General features: G+C 43.2%; 1 protein-coding gene and 1 long non-coding RNA gene across 2 annotated transcripts in view; one reads left to right on the plus strand and one right to left on the minus strand.

Moving 5' to 3' along the window:
- Positions 1 to 11,512, minus strand: med1 (mediator complex subunit 1). The gene is made up of 16 exons (XM_037754902.1): positions 11,293 to 11,512; positions 9,631 to 9,737; positions 8,635 to 8,713; positions 8,333 to 8,387; positions 8,053 to 8,185; positions 7,851 to 7,879; positions 7,646 to 7,717; positions 7,427 to 7,501; positions 6,507 to 6,670; positions 6,256 to 6,367; positions 5,950 to 6,074; positions 5,728 to 5,855; positions 5,043 to 5,244; positions 4,827 to 4,922; positions 4,598 to 4,703; positions 1 to 4,505 (listed from the first exon to the last, which is right to left on the minus strand). The coding sequence occupies exons 1-16, from the start codon at positions 11,411 to 11,413 to the stop codon at positions 638 to 640; spliced, it is 5,472 nt and encodes a 1,823-aa protein (XP_037610830.1). The 5' UTR covers positions 11,414 to 11,512; the 3' UTR covers positions 1 to 637.
- LOC119479381 overlaps positions 11,392 to 19,203 on the plus strand; it is a 23,163-nt gene continuing 15,351 nt past the window's right edge. The window contains exon 1 of the long non-coding RNA XR_005204667.1: positions 11,392 to 11,518. This is a non-coding gene — a long non-coding RNA (uncharacterized LOC119479381). The remainder of the gene's footprint in view (positions 11,519 to 19,203) is intronic.

The raw sequence follows: 19,203 nt of genomic DNA on the forward strand, positions 1-19,203 counted from the left end.
TGATCTTTTTCCAGAAGTGAAATGTTTATTTCAAGCTTCCAAAACTTCTACAGTTAAAAAAATTACCAGCATGTCTCTTTTCCTCCATTATCATTATCATCTTATTTACCTACACTAACTTAAACATCAACATTTTAAAATATATCAAAATCTAAAAATTCCCAGTTGTATCTGAAAAACAAGGCAACTGAACACTGTACTCTTCTTGCTTTACAATACTTTGTTTTTTAACAGAAGTCATACTTATTTAGTAGCAATCTGGCATGTTTGTATGCAACAACTTATGAACAACGGCAAATGTATTAAATGTGAAAAGAAAAGACATTCTGACATCACAGGAAAGACAAAAATAATGTCCAGTTCTCCGAAAATATACTGTTTGAATCCTTTTCCTTCATGAAGCTTAAGGAAGTTGGTATTTGGAGAACTGCTTTCATATAAAACTGGCATCCCAACCCCCAGATATTATACACTGATACTGAAACAGTCAAATAAGATATTAAAATACAGCTTAAACAGGACAATGATCACTCAGACAGCCACGATATTCTTGCATCCAGTTCCAATTTGTGGCTTGAGTTAAATAAATATGATTTGTATGTTAAAAGGCATGTGTTAAAAGCGTGAGAGAATCAAATTAAAGGTTGCCAGTGAGGGCTGAGTCCATGAGGTCGTCATCTTCATTCCTCATATACATTGGGCTGGGCCGGGATGGACGCTCTGAACCCAGCATGGACAAAGATGAATCTGAAGCTGAGATGGGCGACCGGGACCAACTGTCTGCTTTCATTGGATGCGATGACGTCCCCATGGACATGGATGACTTCTTCTTCTCTTTGTCCCTGTCCCGTTCCCGGTCTCTGTCCCTCTCACGTTCCCTCTCTTTCTTTTTCTTCTCCTTCTTGTGCTTCTTGTGCTTCTCCCCTGAGCTGAGAGGGATGGAACTCATGTAGTCCTGGGAGAGAAGCGGGCGAACGGTCTGGTCGTCGTCCGAGCTGGGGCTGTTCTGGTGGGACTTCTCGGCCACCGAGCTGCTGCCTGACTCGCTCTCGCTGTCGTGGTTGAGCGGGGTGTATCCTGGCGAGCGGCTGTGGCTCGGGGAGGAGCGGTCGTGCTTGGGAGTGGAGCCACTGAAGAGGGGGGAAGCTTTGAGGCTAGAAATTTGGGGACGCATCGAGTCACTAGAGCCGTCCCCTGCTTTCTGTAGGGTCACTTTGGCCTTGATGCTTGGTGAGCCACCATCAGGTTTGCTGATGATAATTTTAGCCAGACCCGTCGCGCTCCCCCCTCCTGATTTGGGGTCCATCAGCTTTTTCTCCCCACTGTTCCCACCAGAAACAGACACTTTTGCTTTTGCCTCTTTATCAGACTTTTCCCGCTTATACTCCCCACTTTGGGATGACGAGCCATGCTTGGAAGGACCCATGTTTGAAGGTCCACTGCCGGGTACATTTCCAGGACCACCACCACCACCACCAGGAGCAGATCCCGAACCAGTTCCTCCTCCTGGTGGCCCTACCTCACAACCATCCTCCCCCACTCCTCCTCCACCTACACTCTTCAGTTTGTCTATGACTGCTATAAGAGAGGGTTTCTTGTTTCGACTGGGAGACTTCCCTTTGGCGTTCGGGTTGTTTGCATTGTTCTGACCAGCCCCTCCACCACTTCCACCTCCACCTCCGCTTCCTCCACCACTGCCTCCACTTCCTCCTCCTGTCCCTCCTCCCCCTCCACTTCCACCTCCACCACCCCCATACTGAGACTGGGAGCCTCCTGAGAAGGTCATGGAACCAGAGGACGAGGAGGAGCTGGAGGATGACGAGGAAGAACCAGAGGAGCTCCCACCCATTGGCTTCTGGGAGCTCATGCCTCCACCAGAAGAAGACTTGGACCCTCCGGAGCTACCACCTCCTGAGCCCATTGGCGATTTAGCCTTGGAAGAAGGAGGTGTTCCTGGAACCTGGGACTGCTGCATTTTCATCGGCGAGGATAATTTGTCACCAGAGCTACTGGAGCGGGAGTGAGAAGGCGAGATGTTGGGCTTTATGTTGGGATTCATAAGAGACCCAGGAGGCTTGCCCCCCTGAGGCTTCATTTTATTACCACTTCCAATTCCACCACCACTACCTCCAGGCCCAGACAGCCCATGTTTGGTGATTGGGGAGGATCCTGGTTTGCCAACACCCATCCCTTGGGATGAGCCTTTAGACTGGGATGACCCACCTCCACTCCCTAATCCTGCACTCCCTGGCTTGGAGCTGTTGCCTTGTGTTGTGGAGCCTTCTTTGGACTTGATCTTCCCAGAGGAAGACGAGTGAGAATGATGGCTTTTGCTGCTGCTGGTTCCCCCTGCTCCACCTGTGCTGCTTGTGGCTGAGCTGCTGGAGGTGTATCCACTATGGGATGACGTTTTCCCTCCAGTTATGGTCCCTTTTGGGAGATTAATAGTGATTTTGGGAATTGGAGGTGTGGCACCACCGGGAGGAGTTTGCGAGCGTCCTGAACTACCAGGAGACTTGGATCCTCCTCCACTTATGCTTCCCCCAGAGCCTGAGCCACCACTAGGAGGCGTGTATGGCCGCCCTCCTGAGCTGTGAGAGGGGGACTTCCCATCAGGGTCCAGCTTTTTGCGTTTGGGAGGCTTCTCTTTAGACTTTCCCTCACTGGATGGGGTCCTGCTACGTTTAACCTGTTTACCCTCTGTCGAACTGCTCCCCATGCCCATCCCAGAGCTGCTCCCTCCGCTACCCCCATTTTCATCCTTTGGTCGCATGATTCCCTGTTGCGGTTTCATTTTGGATTCTATTTTAAAGTCAGCACATGCCGCAGCGAGGCCCATTATGAGGGGGCTCTGGGACCCTCCGCCATGTGTGTCTCCCAAATCAGGAGCTTGCCCCAGAAGTGGTTTACCACCACCACTGCTGCCTCCAAAAACTATCCCCATATCAAAAGGGTCCTTCATTGATGGCTCAGGGGTGCTCTGCCCATGTGGAGTGGGATTCTGAGGTGTTCCTGACGGGGTATTCTGCTGGCTACTTCCCCCGAAACCCTTGACCAGGTCCATGTCTCCATCTGCACTTGGAGAGCTGTCATCAAAGTAGTTCTGGGAGAAGCCCTGGCCGGAGGTCAGGAGGTCAGGGTTGAAGTCAGCAGCATCTGGGAAGAAGTTGGTGGAGGAAGAATCGCTGGTGGGCGTGGCGGCAGTTGCAGCTGCCTCAGCAATCAGGTAAGCAGCATCAGTAAAAGGATTCTCATTGCTGTTGGTGTTGAAAATGTCTGCAGAGTCAAACACGGCACTGCCCTGACCGGAGCTGGAGGAGTCACGGATGGGGGTACCAAGGGGGCCTCCATCATCCCCACCACTTCCCATGGGGTGCTGCCCATGGCTCCCACTGCTGCCTTTGCCTGTCTGCTCAGGTAAATCTGACAAGATTTCTGTGATATCAGGTCCGATGCTATCAGAGCTAGAGAGGCGGACCATACGTGGCGGTACAGCACCTTGTGGTTGCTGTTGCTGAGACTGGACATGAGACTGTGAATAAGGCATGCCGGGGCCAGAGGGCGGTGTTCCACATTGGCTAGGTGGCGGCGTGATGCTGTGAGGCGTGTCTAGGCCGTCCCCAGTCAGGTTAACATCAAAGATAGAATTTTGAGATGCATCCACATCCATAGAGAGGAGCTCACGGTGGAAGTCATCTTCATGCGAGGCTTGATGTTGCAGGTGGTGCGGCGGCATGGAAGATCCCTGTTGTGATTTCATGCCACCAGCAGCAGTTCCAGGCATCACGCCGCCCTTTTCTGGCCCCCGTGGGCGCTTCTTCTTCCCTTTTGCATTTCCTCCGGGGCAGGTTCCACTCATGCTCTCGGTCCGTGGGGAGCCAGATGAAGAATTCTGCCTCTCTAATGGACTAGAACCATACAGAGCGGCGAAATCTTGTGTGGGGTTGTCTTTCAACAAGTTCATCAGCATAGGATGATTCTTGGTGTTGCTGGCTGGGGAGGATGTTGAGGGTGGAGTTTGGTGGGGTGGCGGTGCATTCTGGGAGCTGGGACTAGAGCCCACGCTTCCAGTTATCTGTAATAGACTTGTCAGAATGGGATTCTGGGTGACTTTGTTGTAGTCATCTGTATGGCCTTGACCAGCCTGTTGTTGTTGCTGCAACTGTTGCTGGCCAGCCACCCCTCCTTGGGTTAGGCACTCTCCTCCTTGGGCTTGTCTCTCTGTTCGGGAAACCCCAAACAGAGACGCAATTGGACCTCCAAAATTAGGTCCCCCAGGGGGTCCTCCTCCTGCAGGTGTGTTGTCCCCCGTGAGCCCAGGCAGTCCCATAGGGTTAGCTCCATCGCCTGCTGCCATGTTGTAGGTGGGGCTACCGGAGGGTGGCAGGTTATTCTTCACCATGATCTCCACTGTCTGTGCAATTAGTGAGAGGGCTGGAGTGTCTGCCTGGATGGTCTCTGCTTTCCTCCGAATGGCACGCATGGTTACAGGGATGGACATGCATCTACGTAAAAATAATATATAATTAAAATAAATGATTACCATAAAAAACATACTATCCATATTTATGCATTCGGGAGAAATTAAGAAACTCACCGCTGGACCACTTTGGTGATGAATTCATCGGTGCAGATCAGAGCATCTGACAGTCCTTTATATAGCTTGCAGGATACCTGTCTGGAGTCAATCACCTCCATTACCACTAGAGGAAGGAGGTCAGATTAGACACAGGACTCAGACTGTCGTATCACTATCATACAAGGATATTGTTAAAGTAATATCAACATATGCTGGATTATTGAGACTTTGTAAAAGTGATGCTCACCACAGACTAATGACTCATTGACCGGATGCTGGAAAGAGACGCTGAAACTCGAATCAGTAAGAGGACATACTTCAAACTGCAGCAGGCCTGCACTGTCTGAAGAAACGACAGCAAACATGCAACACTCGTCAAATGTGATTTAACAAATCAGACTAAAAAAAAACAGTACATGTTGTTGATTGAGCAAATACAGTAAATCGGGGGCCAGATAATTACCTTCTTTGATGGAAGTTCGTTTCACACAGCTGCCAATCAAGTTGTTATGAGCTGCCTGGTGCCGGATGATATCCAACAAGAGTGGCACTTGTGCTGGGTGGCGGAAGGGGATCTTGGACACCAGTGTTCCTTGAAGAGAACGACCGTCTTGCACCGGGGCATCGCCATTCAGGAAGTAACAGTGCTGCTGATCTGGCAGCGCCTGTAAAAAGCATAAAGACAGCTGTTTTCTTACACAAACGGTGATTTCTGTGGATTAACAAACTAAAATTTGGTGTATTTGGCTGTGTGTGTGTGTGTCTATATTTTTACCTAACCAATGTAAACCAATTTTCCTTTACAAACTACAGACCATGAATGTAGCTGTAGCAGAATATCAGTCAAACAAAAAGGCAGAATGAAGGACAGTATACAGAGACAACACACAGAGAAATGGTCATAATAATTGTAAGAATAGCTCTGTAATAATGATTTTACATTGACTCACAATAAGCCCCAAAATAGAGCAAGCTTATATTCCAATAGGTGACCATAGTTACAAGCAACCAAAAGAAACAAGCAGAGGGGTCTTACAATATTTCTGCAACCACAGAACAATCATGAAACCATAAAGCACAGGCTGGATGTAGTAAGAAATGAATAAAAAGCTAAGAAGAGATCATATTAATGATGTGTGTCTGCTCACAGAATAGAAGTGCATGTTGTGTGAGGGCGGCGGCGTGGAGCTGCCCTCCTCCAGGAGCTGGCGTTGGCTATGGACAATTAACTGGTAGAGAGGTGAGAGGCTGGGGGAGCTGTCAAATACTGGGATCGCTGCAGAAAAAAGGGGGAGAGGTTGAAGGTTGAATTATCAAACAAAAACAAACATTGTGCTTTAAGTGTATATTTATGACTTAAAAATACGCACAAGTAGCATTTCCCAGCCTCTGAATGAAGGACAGTGAGAAAGGCATGGGGCGGTTCATCTTGAGGAAAAAACAAGCTGGCAGGTCCACACAGTTGGAGTTGGTCACAGTGGAAAAGGAAGGTGTCCTGAAATACAACAAAAACTAATTCATCAGCTGTCTTTCCCTGTTCTCTACTAGTTCTGCATTGGGTGGTGCATTTATGCATGTTTGATGTATATCTTTTCGTGCCAATAGTTCTCGCACAGATTTAAAGGTTGCTGATTGCAGTTGCAAGTTCCCTGATAAATGGAGGTACACATTCTTACCCCTTGTTATCCACTGGGTGGGATCCAGTGATGAGTGGGGCGATTGGAAGCTTGTAGACGGCGGAGGTTCCCTCGATAGTCACAGAAACACCGACACCCAGAGAGCGTGGAACTGCAAAGATTACCAAAGAGTTCGAGACAAGAAGACAAGGTCACACAAGGATAGTTACAATCCTTTAGCAAAACCACAAGGCAAGTGGCTGGTGTCTCATGTACATTCATGAATTCACCCACTTCCGCTATGCACTTACCGTTGCCGTCTGGTAAGTTGAGCTGCGAGCCCGGTCCCTCCTCAAATATTTCATAAGGGGACACGTAACACTGAAGAGAAACAAGATGGCCACCACTCCTGGCTGTCAGCAGGCCCACACTGCCATGAAGAATAGTCTCCACTGCAGTAGCATTGGTTGCTAACCTAGAAAACACACAGCAATCCAAAGTTATTGCATTACAAAAAGGGATGCTCAAATGAAGCTTTTTTAGTTAAAATGATTAATTTATACTACAAGTTAAAGGTGCTATTGATAACATTGATAACATTCAGCCACTAGATGTTGCATTCTCCCTCCCTCGTTCCATTGCATTCACTTCACAACAAGTCGTTGCAAGGCACTTACGGTCAATCTCAGCCATTTATCCGTTTTTTTTTACGCACTAACTGACAATCCAGAGATACCGTGTGATACCAACGTCGTTTTACTATTGGCTCACAAGTCTTAAAAGTGGGAACCAAATGTCAGATATCTTCCACAGAGATAAATAAAACATTCATTTTGGACCCGCTAAAAATTTTTTAAGGATTAATTCACAATCATAATAATTATTTTCAGGAAAAGCCGTACTTTTATTCGGCACCTTTCTAAAGGCTCTGTTTGAATATTCGTCTACATAAAAATGTTATCAATAAAACCTTTAAGTAGATGTATATTTTACCAGGTGCGCTGTTTTGTTACATAGATTATATTCTGTTAATATTACACCCTCCAAAATCAGCCCTTTAACATACTGAATAGGTCTCCCTCTTATGCATGACGCTTTCAATGATCACACTGCAGCTTAAACAATAAAATGATATTAAATATATACTGTGTATTAGATATGCTAAACACTAGTAGCCCGAATACATAAAGGATGATGTACAAGGTAAGAAAAAGCGATTTTGTGAACTTACCTAAACATGTGCATCATCTTGGTGAGATCAAGCTCCAAAGACTGCAGTGCTATATACATCTTGGTTTTCAGCTTACTGGAACACAGATATTAAGTAAGATAATTAGATATAACTGACACAAAAACAACAAAGACATGTAGTATCTGTCGCTTATAAAACAACTGTCTTTAATCAGGATGGCTTCAACCAGAAATCCTTACAGCCTACAAGTCTACTTACTTGTCCCCAGGGAGCTTGTATAGTTCGACCAGTCCCTTCAGATGTTTGGAAAACTCTTCAAAGCTCTTCTCCCTGATGAGAAGAGCGGGAGAGGAGGTGGTTTAGACAGCTTTCAGACAAATACAAGTATTTCTCACAGGTGCCTACGTCCCTCCGTTAAACAGAAATAAGAAACCCTGCAGTGAAGTGTGCGGTTTCTACTCACCTCAGATGCTGAATCAGCTCCGGACAACTCTGTGAAATCAAGAAAAGAATAATATAATACACTTTTGAGGACAACGTCTTCACCACGATGTATGAATGGAATTAATTAAAGGAATTAAATTATAATATGCAAGTATAGAATTCATGATAAACTACGAACATCTGACTCAGCCTTATGGGGCCGGAAGTTACAGTAAACTGACCGTAGGGTTTTCTCCCTGATGAGCCACCTTGACGTCCACTAGCTGGCCATTGGTGTCCAGCTGCACCTCCACATAAAACATGTCTGATGTGATGTAGCACTCTGTCCCTGATGGGCTCAGGTGAGAGCCAAGCCTGTTCAGAGAAGACAAAATGGTTTTAGTATTTATCCTCGATGACTGAGTCCACAATGGGTAATTACAAGGGAAAACAGTACAAATAACAACAACAATCTGTAATCAGCCTCCATGTCCTGTACTTGGCAAAAGGGAAGGAACTCACATGTTTTGCCGAGCGATGGATTCTAGACGATCTGTCATGGAGGGCAGAGATGAGACTGAAACGGAAGGCAGAAAAGAACGGGGAAATGTTGACATCATATACGGAGATTATGTCATAAAATTGTTGCCTGATGTTCCTACGGTCTATAGACACGACATGCCTGCATTGACTAGAATGATCAAGTTAATTTCAGTCTACATACAGTTGTGTTTCTCTGTCTAATGATGTAAAGTAACATATCCGAATGGAAAACGTTGCCCTGCTCTCCCTCGTGTTCCTGTACTTTGAGTTGACAGCCTCACCTTTCAGCGCTCTCTGCAGGGTCTCCAAGCAGGTGAGCAGGAGCTGGTGACCTGTGGCGTTCATCACACCGCGTTTCTCCTGAGACACAGCGTGAAGTAAAACAGAGGAATGAGATAATAGCTGAGAAAAGTGCTTTATCAACAAGATCTAATGTTCAAGTTTGCTTTTCTCCGGCTTAGTCAGCAGCACGATAGGTCAGGGATTTAAATGTCACTGCTAAAGTTTCCCAGGCCCAGTAGGTAAGTTATTAAAGTAACACATTTTTGTGCAATTAAGTGATTAATTGCTGTAAATATATATATATAGAAAAGGTGGTTGGAAGTGAGTCTCTGTTGTGGGTACTGATGAGGGATTGTCAAATACACTTTTCCAAGATGCATTATGGATATTATATCTGTGTTCATGGCATTTTCGTGGCCTTTAAAAATGACTAATGCGAATGTAATTACTCATATAAAAAAATATAGAAATTATTCATTATTTTTGGTGCAGGGAGAGTGTTCCCCAGATAAGGAATGACAAAAACGTTTTTCCAGTTTTATGACCTACATATATGTTCCCTATTAAATCTCAGATGAAATCATCCCCATTTATTTTAATGAAGGGGAGAAACTGCACTCCTTCCCGCTATGAATAGATCCTTTACCTCTCACCTAAAGGAGAGTTCAATCTGACATGAGAGATAATGACTCTCACTAATGTTTGAATGAGAATGTGTAGCAGTACACCTTGTTCATCAAGATGATGGAAGAATGCAAAAAGCAATCTAACTTAAGCAGCTTGTTCTTGCAAACTTGTTTTTTCCTGCCCTGTCTACTGTTTGTTAAATTTTGCCTCGTCAGTTCAGGTCTGACCATAGCATCATTCCAGTCTGTTTGGTTTGTCAAAGCACAACCAGGAGGAGAGAAACCTTTATCTTCAATATTGAAACATGTCCCCTGCTTTGTGAATTCAAACAGATTATTTTCTCTCAGAGAAAGATTTCTCCGTCTCACCATGGCCTGACGCACAACCTTGCAGGTCTCCTGCCATGGTCGTGAAGCGTTGTGTTTGGCATGAAGCTTCTCCAGCAAAGCAGCCATCCGACCCTGCTTCTCTGCCTCTGAAAAAAAGATGCAGCATACAAGATGACAGTTAAAATCGCAAGTTATACACATTGATTGTCCTAAATTTGAAAGGTATTCACAGCCTAACCACACTGGTTCCATCTCCTCTGTCCTTTTTAGAAAACTCCTTTCACTAAATGTGGGCGATGATCTGCATGCCGAGGTTTCCCTGAACGTTCATTTCACTAAAGTTTCAACAAATGTAAAGCAAAGTGCAACCCAAACACCACGTCGTGAATACTAATGACGAGTTTCAAACATCTTCCAAACATCTCTACAGAAGATCTATTTAGACTATAACAACATAACTGTAACTGAGTGACAGCCATTCTTCATCTATAGCACTTTTTTTTAAAAATAAAAATTACTGAAACAAAAATAAACTGGCAACTAAGTGTACTCCTATACTCAGGGTCTGAAATTAAGCTCTTTCCTCTCCTGCCACAGTGGCAGGTCACTGAACATTTCTACCAGCCACTCAGTTTTTTTGTCTGCCACTTCTGAAATCTACAGTAGGTAGAACACTTTAAAATTGTAAACACTGAGTCAATGGTACCAGACCATAGAATTATGGAATATATCATGTAACCTTAATCCCTAACTATATTTAATTTAGGAATTGCTTTTTAAAAATAATATTTCTTAATATAAGGAAAACCTTGGTGGCAGGTAACCTGAAATTTTTACCTGCCACAGCCAACATTTACCCTGTTATTTGGCAGGTGGCAGATGCTAATTTCATTCCCTGCCTATACTGTGTTACATGGATAATCAACCCAGAAAGATTTGGTTTCTTGCTTGTAACTGAACTGAGAGAACGAATCCCTGTTCAGAGCATCCACATTACACATTTCTAGATAGCAAGTAATGTGAATTAAGGGTAGCAATGATCAGCAATAACACAGGACAGTTCACTCCACAATTGTTTTGTATGAGGGCTCAACGAAAGCAAAAGTACCAGCGTTTCTCTTACTCTGAGTTCTCTATAAACAGTACTATAACACATCAATGTCTTCGTAAACAACCACAACATAAAGGCGTTAATCTATCAAGTCACATCATCAGCAACACTTGGGACTGTCAGTCTGGTGAAAAAGACATGATCAGGCTAATGTTTTGTTATCATCATCTGTCATAATGGGTTACTGGAGTGCTTGTTAGTTCATATTGGGCAACTTAGGTGGGATCATCATGTTTTTTGACTCAAAATAAGGCAACCTTGTCAATAGTTCACTTGTGTAGCTAGTCCCCAACGTTAGCTGGTGTTTCTACAAAGTTGACGTTAGCTACCTAGCTACAAGAAGCTAGCTGCTACTTTACCAAACATGACTATCCAGTGCCATCATTTGTAAATGTTTAAGTTACCATAAGGACTGTATATTCACCCAATGTCAACAACATACATACAGATCTCACGGTACAGAGTGGGCTAAGTTAGCTGTTAGCTGTTAGCCTGCCTTGTCCAGCTAGATAGATCATTAGCTAACAAGCTAGCTAGCTGCTAACAACAACAACCAGTGAGCCACGTGGTATTAAAGCACCAGTTCTTACCTGTTACCTCTTCTGATTTTATCCGATCTCCGTGAGTCTGATTGCCTCCTTGTTGAGCTGAGAGAGACAGCTCTCTAGCAGGACTGCCGCTCGGCATAGCAACACCAGGCCCCGCCGCCATTCTGTTGTTGCCCCGCGACCAGTTTCAGTTTCACCGCTTCGAGTTTCCTACAGCGTCCAACATCCAACATCCGGGCTTCCGTAGTGAACCACACTGGTACAGCAGGTGAGTGGAAAACGCTTTTCTCAATTTGTACCTACCTCACATTTTAGTCTAGTTTAAACACGAGTTTGACTTTTTTTAGCGTCAGAATAATATGTTTTCTTATTTAGCTATGTAACTAATTTAGCCTGAAGAAAAATAAGGGGTAAAGACAGATTTTTTTTGGGCAATTTCAAGATTCAAGAGTTTTATTTGCCATTTGCACCTATAAGTACTGTACATTGGAATTCTTCAGCAGTTTACACCGAGCCAGCTTTAAACCCCGAGGGTACATTTTTGAATTACAGCAACAAAAGATAGAACAAGCACACAACAAGATTAAGAATAGAATAAGAATAAATAAGATAGAAAATAAGCATTAGCAATAAATACTCTTAAAAGCTGGTTAGCAAGTGCCAGTACTAATGTCCAATTGTGATGCATGGCTGACTGCATTGCTGGATGGATGAGTGACAGAGTGTGTGTGTGTGTGTGTTTAGCTCTTTTTTACTGTGTTAGCTGATGCTTCTTGTTTTTTGCACTATCCTCTTTGCTGCTGTACACTGCAAATTTCCCCACTGTGGGACTAATAAAGGAATATCTTATCTTATCTTAAATTAATTAGACTGGTGGCAAAGGACGTTAAAGAGGGACACAAATACCCCACATTTCACCTCCATACCATTATTGACACACAGTACACCTGAACTGAATGGACTGTAATGCTGTGCAATATGCTGCCTTCCACTGTGTAATTGTCTGAAATTATTCATTATTTATTTTTTTATGTATTTTTGAGAGTTACAAGTTCTTTTGACATGCTCATGGAGCATATACTGTATATTTGTATTCTGGGGGTATCGTTTCTATGCAGAGGGTAATTTAGTTTATTTATTGACTACACTGAGGGTGTTTTATATTTTAATTATTTATTTATTTATTGTGTTGAGTTGAATGTGCTACTTATTTTGTATTGTATTTACCTTGTGCCTTTTCTACCTTTTTTCTTTTCTTAATAAAGTACCTACCTACCTACCTACCTAAACAAAGTGTAACAAAATATGAACCATTTAAATAGAAGGAAGTATAAAAATAGGAGCAGTATATACAGTATTGACAATAAACAGACTATTAACAAAATTGCACAAGTGGAAAATGATATTGCACAGTGAGAATGAATGAATGAATGAATGAATGAATGAAATTTGCAGTGTTTCCTCAATTATTTCTGATTATTAATCAATATAATTTAAGGAGAAACATGCCTTTGCCTTTATTCCTTCAAAACCCAAATCAAATCCCTTGACTTGCATGCTTAAAATAAAACACAATGATCTGATGAAGACTCCAGATGGCGTACGATCGCCACGAGTAAATGATTCATGATTTGCCAAGAGCAAAATAGCCGCCAAAAATCCAAAGGAAGGTTGAAATATTCATGTTAATTAACAGAATAATGCAGCCTAAACATGATGATTGTTTTTTTCCTACTACAATTTGTACTTTTCATACCCTCATTTATAAGGCAGTCACATGAAGCAGTAGATAATTAAGCACTAGATGAAGGCATTTTTAAACAGCAAAGAGCAGCCATGCACAGGCAACCACACGCCATGCACATACATGCACACACCTGAGCCTATTGTACAGCTGAGCCTTGTGGCAATGAGTGCTCTCTGGGGAGGATTTTCCCACCAACCATTATGACCTGCCTGAGCAAGAGTGTGTGCATGAATACATGTGCATTTGTGCATATGCAAAGATATATTTGCGAACATGGGTGTATAAAACCACACACACACACACACATAGGAGATAGCTATAGACAGCAGTGGAGATGGAGAGGGACCAGATTGGCATCGTCTGAGACAGTAGACAGACCCACAGATAGACATGAGAAAAGAGGGGAGGTGCCGCTATGTAATTGATGTGCCCACCAGGAGCTTTAGCTGGCTGCCTGGCATGGAAGAGGAGGTGGGCACCGCTGCCAAGACAGCAGTAGGAGAAAGGGATGGGAGGCACGGGGGCCTTGGGGAGCACAGTAGCGGGCTGAAACCATGCCCATCAATCAGAGGCTAGTTCACCTTGCCATGCCAAGCGGGACCCCCCTCTGTGCCGAGGGAAAGGGGTGGCACGGGGAGCGAGGCTGGCACACTCGCTAAACCTTCCCTAATCCTCCTGGTGGGTGTATCAGTGCCACGTCCGAATGGCAGTAGAGTGGCCAGAGCCAGATCTGGGGAGGGGGAAAGAAAAGAAAGTTCAGCTCCTATTCTGAAAGAGGTGTCACTTCATGTTGTGAACATCATGATGTAGAAATGTTAAGGGCTGAACAATGCCACAGCTTCTCATAAAAAAAGGCAATTTAGGAATTTTTGACATTGACCAAAAAGGGCAACTTACCTCGATGTTCTTAGTGCTCTCTTGTCTATAGCTTTGGAAGGAGTTCAGCAAAATTAGGCCGATCTGTCGTTTAAAACTTGCGCCATATGCTGTATGAATTCTGTGATTACGCTGATTGATCCCTTGCATGATAGGGTTTTCCTGTATATAGCACATCTTTAACATCATTTTATATTATGAATGTATGCCCGATAAAAATTAGGGTGGATGGCTGATACCGCAACACAAGAAGCTCAGTTGTTAGAATGAAAGACTGAGTGAATTAAAGAGGACCTATTGCGCTTATTTTCACTTGTATTTTGGGTTTCTACTAGAACATGTTTACATGCTTTAATGTTCAAAAAACGCTTTATTTTTTCTCATACCGGCTGTGCTGCAGCACCTCTTTTCACCCTCTGTCTGAAACGCTCTGTTTGAGCTCCTGTCTCCCCCTGCTGAGAAGCCCATTCTGCTCTGATTGGTCAGCTGGCCCACTCTGTAGTGATTGGTCAACCGAATCAAACTCTTCGGACTCCGCTCCAGCTCCGCTCTAACTAGCTTTGTTTGAGGGCGTGCCAAACTAGCTGCGAGGCAGGTATAATTATAATCTTTATTGTCCGCTAATGTGGAAATTTGCCTTCAGCATCACAGGTTGTGAATCACAATAAATAGCACAACATTCAGTAAATCACAGTATAAACAGAACAACATGCACAGTTGATAACAATAATGGACATGGTCCCAGTGTGTTTATGAACTTAGTAAAGTTATTGCTTTTGGTATGAAACACTTTTTGTAAATGTTCTTGGTTGCTGCGGCGGATGAATAGCGTCTTTCCGAGGGCAGTTTTATAAATTCTTTAAAAAGAGGATGAACGGGATCAGACACAATATGTCGGGCTTTTTGTTTCGCCTCTGTTTTATATTTATATCCCAGTTGTTTTTGCTCTTTCCAAATACTTTTACTGGCCATGCTTGTAATTCTGGATAGTGTAATTTTGTTCTTAGCCCCCAAGTGCCCATGCCATGTACACATGGTATGGTATTATGCAAATGTGTTACTTGGTGACATCACCACGTTACAGAAGAAAAAGCGGGACTTCAATCAAGGCATTTCAGGCAGTTTCAGGACCAGTGTTTCTGGGGGGGAGAGTAACTCCCTTTGGCGTCGACTTTGATCTTTGTAACTTTGCAGACCTTTTAAATTGCACAAAAAACTGTATAACACACTAAAGGAAAGGGGAAAACATAATAGATGTCACATTCTCCCTCCCTCGATCCATTGCATTCACTTCACAACAAGTCGTTGCCAGGCACTTACCGTCAATCTCAGCTATTTATCCGTTTTTTCCGCACTAACTGACGACGCAGAGATACCACGTGATACTGGCGCTGTTTTACTATTGGCTCACAATAAGTGGGAACCAAACATCAGATATATCTTCCACAGAGATAAACAAAACATCCAATTTGGACCCGCCAAATTTTTTCAAATGATTAATTCACAATCAGAATTATTTTATTCAGGAAATGCCATACTTTTATCCGGCACCTTTATAAAAGCTCTGTGGATGGTTTTTTTTTGTTTTTTTTAATATTCGTCTTCGTAAACATTTTATCAATACACTTTTAAATTGGCAGTAGGCAGTATATTTTTGGCATCATTGGGCAAAAATTCCATAATAACCTTTCAGCATATTGTAATTCAAGTGTTCAGAGAGATAACTAGACTTCTGCTCCTCCTCATGGCTCTGTTTTCAGGCTTTAAAAAAATCTACGGTATGTAGACCGGTAGTTTGGCGTTCCTTCAAGAGAATTCACAATGGCTACCGCTACACAAACTTTCTCATTTTACAGCTAAACAGTACACTACAGGATGATTCTGAAAACATTTGAGTCGAGAAATAGGCATTACAGTAACAGAATATTGATTCATATTTGATCAGCGCTGCCTAGTTTGACTGTTTGGTGGGAGTTCGCGAGTGATTGACAGCCGGCTCTCATAGACGGCAGCTGGACAGCAGACCTCAGATCTGCTCTGACTGCTTGTTTTCCTCCGGTCTGTGAAATCTTGCAGATGCCGTTAGGAGCACCGGAGGACACAGAGGCACATCATTTTTTCAGGTTACCTGTTTCATGTACTACTGTCACGATATAGCGACCGTTTTATAAAAATAGCTTTTTTTAATCATATTTGCTCCAATCTCGCCTACTTCAGCTTTAATATGCACATACATACACACACACACACACACACACCTAGATATTATGTGGTGGAGAATACACATACTGTGCATAGATATATGCATAAAATGAACAAATGCAATCATCCTTTGTTTCTAACTTTCTTATACTGTCAAAAATCCTATGGCATTGAAGGAGATGGCTGTGTAACATCTCTATATACACACATATTTGATTTCCTCTGCATGTTTCCAGCTCTTAACACAGGGGATGGAGATGTGTGAACAGCTTGGCAACCTTATTGAGTGCTTTGAAGTTGACTACCCTCCTTTTTTTCCCCACCATCTCTCTAGGTGAACTCACATTTTACCTGACGTGAATAAATAAAAACAGGCTATTTGATGCCTCCTCGACGATTCACGGACGAATTAACCAGACAATGCAAATAACAGATTCGCTATATATGGTTTGGTTGGTTTATTGAGCTGACTCTTGTATAGATGTGCCAAACAAAAGGAGTAGACTGAGCCCTTTTTTGCTTTCCACCTATCATACAAGTTTGAGATCAGTGAGCCCGGAGGCTGGAAACGGTCCAGAAAACAGTGGAGCATTACCAGGGACACAGTTTCTGCTTCTTTGGCGCCGAGTGCCTTGAAGTGCAAGGGCAGCTGGGAAGACTAGCTGGGAGGGTGGCGGAGCGAGGGAAGTGCAAGAGACAGAGGGAGAGGGAGAGAGAGAAAGGAGGGGTCGGCCCTATAGGACCATTTGTGATGAGGCTCATTTGCACAACGGCACTTAATTGGCTACAACAATTAATTAATGTGTTGGAAAGTTGGCACAAAAAGTTCATTTAAGAGGGTTTTAATAAGCAATTAGGGAGAAGTAACCAGTGAGGTAGAAGGAAGCAACCACAAAAAAAAAGATGCTGAAAACTCTGAAAGTATAAACTCCAGCTTTGGGAATAATGTGCCATATCTGGAAAGCAGGATGTGGTTTGCTAATAGTTACGGCACATCCCATTGTGAGCGCTGATGACACCAAGATACATTATTTTTACCCCATACTTTTACAACGCCAACTGTTCATGGCACCCACTTTCCAAAAACAGCATTGTCTCCTCTCCCCTCCGTTTCTCCCTCCCACTGTCTGCCTCCCTCTTCTCACTCCGTGTATGAAATATCGCATGACTAATGAGTGGAGCAGGTTGAAATCCTGGGGAAGATGTCCTTGGAAGACGAATGCATTTTCAGCAGAATAATTAACTTAATTAACAAATTCACATGCATATTCATCAGCCTATTAATGTCTCCTCTGCGCGGCTTGATGAGCAGTGGGGTAATAACCATCTCATTTGCATAGCCTGTTCACACGACTCCCCGTTTAAAGACAAAATAAGAGGAAGGAGGAAGAAGGAAGAGGGAGATTGGAAAAAAAGGAGACAACAAATAGAAAACAAGGGGTGAGGCGCAGCGGGGTAACGCGCAGAGGTGAGGAAGTGACGTGGGATGGTTGGAAATAGGCTAACAGTTTATGTGACGGATGGGTGACACGAGGAGGGACGGCAAACATGAGCCCCAGCAGATTGACTCCATCTCTCTCTTTCTCATCCCTCCAGTCAACCTTGTAAGCCATCTTCCCCCTCCCGCTGTCTCCATCTCCTTGCATCCATATTCTCTTTCCTAAACGCTGAAATAAGTGGGCTTTTTTAATGACCATTTTTAGAGTTATATCCAAGTCAGAGGACAGAAATAACCCCCATCAGATGCTTGTCTTCGTTCAGTGGAGATCATATCAGCGTGCCCTCTCCATGTTTCTGTCTGTCTGTCTCTTTCTCCCCGTCCTACAGTCTCTCAGGGGGAATCTTCTTGGCATTGCTCCACTCCTTTCTTCTCCACCGCCAGGCTGCTGCTGCTGCTGTTACCACTGTCTGCACACAACCTGGTGCTCCTAGCAACGCCACCTCTCTCCCATGCACTCCACATGGCGGTCCGAGTGTGTGTGTGTGTGTGTGTGTGTGTGTGTGTGTGTGCTAAACACACACACCTCGTGTTTACCGTGGCTTTATTGCCACTCTTATATATTTGTGTCTGTACTAAGATAAATCCTCGGTCTACACAGCGTGTAAGCCGAGTGTTTATTCTGCCACTTTGAGAGAAAACAAAAGAAAATTGTCAAATTCAATAAGCTGTCAATACTTCTGTCTGCTCCAGTTTGGAAATAGTTGAGTCTCAGTACAATGCACCTACTTTTGTTTTAAGTGAGACCATTTTATTACACTTTATTCCCTTTATTACTCCATAATCACAACAGTTTTACCTCTTTCGTCAAAAAAAATACCTGTTCAGCATATTGCTTTATGAATTAAACAGGTGCATTTCAAATAACTTTTCTACAATTTCTTTATATTGGATCTTAAAATTGTCATATTTTCAATAAAGGTGTAAGAAAATATTGAAAATATAGAGTATTGCGATATTATGTTTACTGTATCGATTGATTTTTAATTAATAGTTGACATGCAAAGATGAACTCAATCAATACTTTATTTCATTTGCAAAGATATGCACCCTCTCAAAGTAGTACTATGATATTGGGACTGTGTTAAATGAAAATACCAATCTCACCGTTCAGATTCCATGAAAAAGTAAACTTTCTTTTTACTCCGATTTTAGGCATATGGCGGTGTGTTCTTTATACTATCACAGTTTTCCTAAATTTAGATTTGAAAATTCCAATAAATTGCCTCGCTTACAGTATTGCAATATATCACAATATTTAACCGTAACCCCTGTATCATGATACGTATCATATTGACAGATTCTTGCCAATACACAGCCCTAATTTTCATTATCTTCCCATTTTTTCCTGTTTTACAATTTTGGTGTCACTTATTGGGATGTCTCTTTGTGCACTTGGGTATCCTATCTCAAAATGTTGTCATGAAAGGATGCTTCACGTACAGAAAAATTAGGCTACATCTTTGCAAGGTGTTCAAATTGTTCCTTACATCAGGCAGAGATAGATGATTATGTACATTACCACGGAGGACTGACAGTCTACAGGTTTTTATTCCAAACCGATCAAAAACAGCTGATTTGACATATTAACACAATATAAATTAATTTGAACGTCACCTAGTGTCGTGCC

The sequence above is a fragment of the Sebastes umbrosus genome, chromosome 20 (assembly GCF_015220745.1).
Source record: "Sebastes umbrosus isolate fSebUmb1 chromosome 20, fSebUmb1.pri, whole genome shotgun sequence".
NCBI classification, from domain to species: Eukaryota; Metazoa; Chordata; class Actinopteri; order Perciformes; family Sebastidae; genus Sebastes; species Sebastes umbrosus.

Bases quoted from the DNA above. Each gene is read 5' to 3' on its own strand.
- med1 (XM_037754902.1), bottom strand. From the start codon at position 11,413: ATGGCGGCGGGGCCTGGTGTTGCTATGCCGAGCGGCAGTCCTGCTAGA. The intron at 7,880-8,052 runs GTCAGTTTACTG...TTGATTTCACAG, and splicing joins ATCAGGGAGAAAACCCTACG to AGTTGTCCGGAGCTGATTCA. The intron at 5,245-5,727 runs GTGAGCAGACAC...TGCTTTTTACAG, and splicing joins ACAACATGCACTTCTATTCT to GCGCTGCCAGATCAGCAGCA.